Genomic DNA, 7,146 nt, shown 5'->3' with positions numbered 1-7,146 from the left:
GGCGCGGAGTTGTGAGAAGAGTGGGATCAATAGTCAGTCAAGCACACGGGTTGTTTACCCAGGTTCGGGCCGCGACGTGCGTAATACGCTAGTCCTGCTTTGGTGTCTATTTCGGTGTTCTTGGAGTTCTTGAGCTAGCTACGATGCGTAAATTGCTACGGGGTCTGAATCCCTCACAAGTATGACTTGGGCCTCCTATTGACACGCAAGTGCCTGCCTAGCTGGTGGGCTGGCAGCTGCATGGGAATGATGGTGGGATCTTGGCAGGCGTGGGCCTGGCTATGGCCCCACGTATGCCCTCGGAAAGGGCCTTGCCGGGGCCCCAGCAAGGGTCTTGCCGTGGCACTGCGGTCGTCCCCAGCAAGGATCTTGCCGGAGGTCTTGTGGATTTCCTTGGCAAGGATCTCGCCAAGGACCGTCATCTTCTACTCTTTGTCTTCACAAAGATCTGCATGCCACCACAGAAGTGCCTCCCGAGCCCTTGTTCCAACGGGGATGGAGGTGTTTGCAAGGTTGTCAAAATCGTGATCCTGAATCGGATCGGAGGTGTTCTCGTAGGATCGCAAATCGTAGAATCGGCATAGAATCTAAGATCCTACCTGATTCTACCAAAAAGTACGTTTTCGTAATTTCCCGTTTATTTAAAAGGTTGGATGAGTGTATATGTTACAGTTTACAACCTATTTTGAATAATTAATGCATATCCTTGTACATGAACATGTTTTCAATATAAAATTAACAAAAACAAGCCATGAAAAATAAATATCAAAATATTCTGAACCTCAAATTAAAAGTGGCATACTGACATGTCCAAAAGCAAACAAAGGGCATCCAATCCAAATTTTCGACAAGCACAAAGATTTTAACCAACTAGAAATAGAAGCCAACTTAATCAGTACAAGTCGTCTAAGTTGATATCATCGTCCTCATTCATAGGTGGTATTGTACCACTAGAACTCCCAACACAGTACGAGGAAGGTCCTGAATTGTTGCCATCAAGAACATTTTGCTCGCTGGTATTGTTGTTTTCACCATCAGCATCTTCATAAGTAGGTGCATCAAGATCTTGATCCATCCCGAGATCACCATCACCTATGAAAAATCCAAAATAATAGTCAGTAACTATGTAAAAGGAACATGGAAGAATAATAAACTTGCTTCATCAAAAGAACTTTTCATATGTGTTTCAGCCAGGCTGTTGACAATATTTTCTACATCATTTTCAATGTTACTTTCATTTTCTTTGTCCATAGCAGCTTCGTTATGAGCAATCCTCTCAAGAGAACGGATCCATTCCTTTTGTGGAGGAAGGACAGGCTCTTCTTTTTCAGTTATCCATTCATCATCAGAAGAGACATCATCAATATCATATTCCACAACCTGTCTTTGCCTTCTGCGTTGTCTGCTCATCAGTTTGGAATTGTACATGACAAAAACTAAATCATTCATCCTATCTTCGTGCAGACGATTTCTTTTCTTTGAGTGAACCTACACAAGGTTGAGAAGTTAGCATTAGTATATGTTTCATATAATATCGCCTAGACTAGAGAGTGCATGACATTGATTCTTACTTGCTCAAATGTACTCCAGTTCCGCTCACAACCTGACGAACTACAAGTTAAGCTCAGTACTCTGATTGCAAACCTCTGCAACTCAGGGCAATCATCTCCATACGAATCCCACCAATCAGCTGCCTTTTTTTTGTTCTTGTCATAATAGCCGATTGCATTCCAAATAGGCCCTTGGCACTCCTAAATGAATCAATCTGCAGATCTATCTTGACTCTTTCATCTAAATCTGGAACCATCTTTTCAAGACAAGTGTACAGGCCACGTTTTACTTCAGCCGGCTTGAAATTATCACTATAGTGGCATTGTGGATTCAAATAATATGCAGCAGCATGCAAAGGCCTATGAAGTTGTGTACGCCATCTCTCATCAATTATATTAAATATTGGATTGTAGCTGATCAAGAAAATTGAAATGGTCAAACTTAACTACAATAAGATTAAGATAGCATATCTATAAGCTGCAATTAAGAATTACTAAGTCAGTACAGTAACATACCTTTTCTTCACATTGTTAAAATTTTGCTTTATTTTATCTTTTGCACGATCCATCTCATCATAGATGAACGACATTGCTGGCTTCTCATCTGAATCCACCAATCGAAGAACTTTTATAATTGGGAGTGCAGACTTCAGACATGTGGCAACATTAGGCCAAAACCCACGGCTATCCAAAACAATTCCTTGAACGACCTTCCCTTCTGCAGAATTAAATCTACTACCCCTCCACTTTGTTGAAGTGAACATATTGATTAATGCGCCCTTGTGCTCATGCAGACAACCCAAAGTCAAATAGGCAGTAGCAAATCTTGTCACTGCTGGCCTAACTAAATCCTTCCCTCCAGTGAACTCTCTCAACCAAGAAAGAACCATTGTTCTAGAATAAATATACGTGGTGATTTTTCTGCCCTTTGTAATGGTTGTCTGATGCATCTTAATTTTCTTTTCAAAATCCTCAAGAATTAAATCAATACAATGAGCTGCACATGGAGTCCAAAATAATTTTTTCCTCTTTTCCATCAATAGCTCACCAGCTGCTTTATAGTTAGCGGCATTGTCCGTTACAATTTGAACAACATTATCTTCTCCTACTTGCTCAACAATATCATCTAACATTTCAAACACTTTGTCCGCTGTCTTGGAAATGTCAGAAGTATCGACTGAGGCGAGAAAGACAGTACCTTTGGGGCTATTCACTAAAAAGTTGCAGATGGACCTTTTCTTTTTATCTGTCCATCCATCAGACATAATTGTACATCCTGTCTTTTTCCACTCTTCTTTGTGTTCAGAGAGCAAATTCATTGTTCTCTTAACTTCCAGCTTGAGAAATTTTACCCTCACTTCATGATATGATGGAGGTTTAAAACCTTTACCAAAGTTTCCAATCATTTCAACCATCTTTATAAATTCTGGGTCCTTGACAACATTAAATGAGATAGAATTGGTATAGAAGACCCGACAAATTTGAGCACAAACCTCTTCTCTCTCTTCTTTCTTGTAAAACTGATTCACCGTTATTTGGGCTCTGCGCTTGTTAGCGAAACGATTTGTCGCAGCCTCATCTTCATTGTTATCAGCAGGAGTATTCTCCTTCAAACATGCACCCGTCTCCTCCATTTCTGTGTTAAACTTCCTCTTCTTTGCATCATTCTTCTCTGCTTGGACCCCCAGAAGTTTGAGAAACTTTTTTCGAACATCATCGGGAACTTTTTCGCAAGGCTCGACATTAAACCTTGTCCCAGCCAAGTGATGCTTCAGTCTGTAGACACCTCCACCTTTAACTAGAAGGCAATATTTGCATCTTGTTGTCCTCTTCTCAGCATCAACTTCTTCTCCATGCTCCCAGCCAGGGTCAGTCCGATTCCCACGAGCATTCCTCCTCTTAGGCTTACTACTTTCGGTTGGGACAGCAGTTGACATTTTTCCTTGTACAAATAAAAGATTTACAAGAGTTAGATAACAAGCTAGCTTATTTAATCTTCTACGTAGTTCATCAATTAGTAAATACGTACTAGTAGGTAGTAGCTAACCTGTGCAAGTGTGCCACGAATCAAGGATGTTCCCCAATCTTTGATGGTTGCTGTTTCACTAGTCGTCAATAGTGATTAAGACGAGTAAGAGGACGAGCTACCTATCTAATCTAATTATTTAATCTTGAACATGCTTCATCAGTATGTACGTACGTACATACCAGTAGTAGTAGTAGTAGCTAACCTGTGCAACGAATGAAAGATGTTACTCGATCTTTGATGGTTGCTGCTTCACTCGTCGTCGATGGAGAGCGTGCTGAAGACGATCACACGTGGAACACTGGCAGCCAACACTCGTCGAGGAAGCCGTGCGTGTTGCCGACGGCCAGCGGCCGGCGGCCTGTAGCCCTAGAAGTCGCCAGAGAGAGAAAATGGGATCGGGAGAGGAATACGAGCAGACGGCCGCCACAGATTGGGAAGGAATTTAGGATAAAATATTGAAGCTGGACCAGACTATCCACCGTACAACATGGATAGACGGCCAAGATTGAAACAAAAGTTTTAGTCGCTCAGGATCTGTACTGGCTCGCGATTCCACACGACCCCACGACTTGAAGCGCGATCCAGTAGCGACCCTACTGTATACGATCTTTTAAACGACTTGGGTCGTATTGCCTTGTGTAGAATCTCAGAATCGTAAAATTCTAAGACTAAAATCTAGATTTTGACAACCTTGGGTGTTTGGAAACCTTGGGCTCAAAGGTGGTGTGTTCTGCTGGCGTGGCATTGGGCAAGTTGCCCCGGCAAGGCTCCTGCTGAATCTGCGGAGGCTGCCCCGGCAAGGATCTTGCCGGGGAGAACCACCTCGCCTCCTTACCCCTTGCGCTTCTGGTCTTGGCGTTCCTTTGACCGTCCCGTGGCTCTGATTCCTCCCTCTGCCCTGCTTAGTGAGGTCGTGGGCGCGGCTCAGACTGCCCGTGCACTTAGTAAGGGGTACAAAGGGGAGCCCCTACTTTAGTACACCGACACAACTGTATGTCTGGTTAGGGAGGCTGAGATTCAACTCAGAAGACCGCGTCTTCACCTTATTACCCTTGAGTTAAGAACACTTACTCCTCGCCCAATCACTCTGGCAAGTCTTCAAGGGAGACTTCCAAATCTTCACAGACTTCATTCACCGACAATCCACAATGGCTCTTGGATGCTGAGAATGCGACGCCTAACCAGCTGGAGGATTCACAGTCCTCAAGTGTAATAAGTGTCCAGATCACGCGGACAGAAAGACTTCAGTGATGCCTAGCACTCTTTGGCTCTGGGTGTTTTGGGCTTTGTCCTCGTAAGGATTACTCTCTCAAATGCTTCGGAGGTGGGTTGCTCTCAAACGACAAAAGTCGTGCACTAAATCTGAGCAGCCACCAACTTATGGTGTAGGGGGTGGGCTATTTATAGCCAGGAGGCAACCCGACCTGATTTGTCCAAAATGACCCTAGGTCACTAAGGAACTGACGCGTGTCCAACGGTCAGATTTCAAACACACGCGGCAGCTTAGCTTGGGCTACAAGCAAAGCTGACCCATCCAGCTCTGGATAAGATTTGCTCTCATTGTCTTCGCTCGAAGACATATGATTTGGTTGAGCATCACTTCAGTCACTCTGACTTTGTTCACTTGGACCCCACTTAACAGTACCGTGGTTCCTATGACTCAACAAAGAAGAAAAGGAAACTACGAAACAACTATGTCTTCGCACTCCATAGTCTTCATGCGATGTCTTCTCTTGTCATGGTATTCAATGTGGATATCTTCACAGACCACCATTGTCTTCAATGTCTTCACACATTTTTAGGGGTCATCTCTGGTAGGTAAACCGAATCAATATGGGACTACTACCTGTGTTATCCTGCAATTCTCACAAACACATTAGTCCCTCTACCAGGTTTGTCATCAATACTCCAAAACCAACTAAGGGTGGCACTGGATGCACTTAAAGCAGCTCTATGACCGAGATCGCCCTTCTCATCTTCGCCCAGGTCCCCCGCCATTGCCGGAAAGATCCCACCGTGCGGGATGGTCTCCACCAATGTTCCTGGGTTTAGGACATCCAGGGCGCACTTGGGCCCATGGTAATGCTTCAATACATCGACCTATGGCGAACGATGTGGCAAGTGCACCTGTCTGAAGCCCAGACCAGCTAACTTGGCGATGGCCCTCGTTCGGCGCGTATACCGCCAAGTCTTGCTATGAGAAGCTCTTCGTGGGTGCCATCCCGGATCCAAATTGGCGACTTGTCTACAAGACCTGGGCGCCTCTCCGGATCAAGTTATTACTCTAGCTAGCCCTCCTTGACCGCTGCTGGATAGTTGTTAGACTCGAGAGACATGAGTTGCCGCATGAGGAATCTTATGTTTTATGCGACCAAGCTGAGGAGTCCATGCAACATCTCCTTGCTGACTGCCCTTTCTCTAGACAGGTTTGGTTTGACATCATCGCATGGTGCAGACTGCCCATCTAGCCCCCCCCCCCCGAACAGGGATTGCCTTTCATGGAATGGTGGGTGCGCTCAAGCGCATTCGCATCTCCCTCTATGCGGAAGGGACTGAACACCATTATCTTTTTGACGGCTTGGGAGATCTGGAAGCACCGGAACAGAGCCATCTTCGACAATATTCGCCCATCTACCAGCAGCTACCCGACCTTATTCGAGACGAGGCACGAACGTGGGCCAGGGCTAGGGCAACTGGATTTGCTAATATCATCGACACCAGTTAATTAGCCTAGCTATGTTTAAGTAGCCCCTTCTCCGCTGCTTAGGTGTACTCTATATCGCCGCTTATCATGTGCGGTCCGAGTGTAACACCAACACCTTGTACTCTTTTTCTACCTATCAATGAATGATACGCAAGCTTTGCGTATTCGCGAAAAAAGGTATATAGATCTGAAAATATACGAAGGAAAATAGACCCGAGGGCCATAGGTTTCACTAGAGGCTTCTCTCTTGAAGGCAAATAATACGGTGGGTGAACAAATTACTGTCGAGCAATTGATAGAAAAGGTCAAAGTTGTGATGATATCCAAGTCAATGATTATGAATATAGGCATCACGTCCGTGTCAAGTCGACTGACTCCTACCTGCATCTACTACTAATACTCCACACATCGACCGCTATCCAGCAATCATCTAGAGTATTAAGTTCATAAAGAATGAAGTAACACCTTAAGTAAGATGACATGATGTAGAGGGATAAACTCAAGCAATATGATGAAAACCCCATCTTTTAACCCTTGATGGCAACAATACAATACATGTCTCGCTACCCCTACTTTGTCACTGGGTGAAATCACGCAAGATTGAACCCAAAACTAAGCACCTCCCCATTGCAAGAAAAACCAATCTAGTAGGCCAAACCAAACCGATAATTCAAAGAGAAATACAAAGATATCAAATCATGCATATAAGAATTCAGAGAAGATTCAAATAATATTCATAGATAAGCTGATCATAAATCCACAATTCATCGATCTCAACAAACACACCGCAAAAGAAGATTACATCGGATAGAGCTCCAAGAACATTGAGGAGAACATGGTATTGAGAATCAAAGAGAAAGAAG

General features: G+C 44.2%; 1 protein-coding gene across 2 annotated transcripts; it reads right to left on the bottom strand.

The window, feature by feature from the left end:
- Positions 1-757: 757 nt before the first annotated feature.
- Positions 758-3,986, bottom strand: LOC123065227 (uncharacterized). 2 transcript variants are annotated; one of them, XM_044488571.1, is made up of 6 exons: positions 3,782-3,986; positions 3,598-3,655; positions 2,067-3,492; positions 1,572-1,964; positions 1,381-1,488; positions 758-1,092 (listed from the first exon to the last, which is right to left on the bottom strand). In XM_044488571.1, exons 3-4 carry the CDS (start codon positions 3,485-3,487, stop codon positions 1,625-1,627), a joined length of 1,761 nt encoding a protein of 586 aa, XP_044344506.1. In that variant the 5' UTR covers positions 3,488-3,492; positions 3,598-3,655; positions 3,782-3,986; the 3' UTR covers positions 758-1,092; positions 1,381-1,488; positions 1,572-1,624. The 2 variants fall into 2 exon arrangements, with proteins under 2 accessions (XP_044344506.1, XP_044344505.1); XM_044488570.1 differs by having other exon boundaries at positions 758-1,488.
- Between the last annotated feature and the right edge of the window lie 3,160 nt (positions 3,987-7,146).

Source organism: Triticum aestivum, chromosome 3B (genome assembly GCF_018294505.1).
Source record: "Triticum aestivum cultivar Chinese Spring chromosome 3B, IWGSC CS RefSeq v2.1, whole genome shotgun sequence".
In the NCBI taxonomy this organism is placed as follows: domain Eukaryota; kingdom Viridiplantae; phylum Streptophyta; class Magnoliopsida; order Poales; family Poaceae; genus Triticum; species Triticum aestivum.
The sequence above is the reverse complement of the archived record's forward strand: the minus strand, read 5'-3'. Positions and strand labels throughout refer to the sequence as shown.

Excerpts from the sequence above, each read along its gene's own strand:
- LOC123065227 (XM_044488570.1), bottom strand. The coding sequence starts at position 3,487 with ATGTCAACTGCTGTCCCAACCGAAAGTAGTAAGCCTAAGAGGAGGAAT. Across the intron at positions 1,965-2,066 it reads TTTAACAATGTGAAGAAAAG|CTACAATCCAATATTTAATA; the intron begins GTATGTTACTGT and ends TTTCTTGATCAG.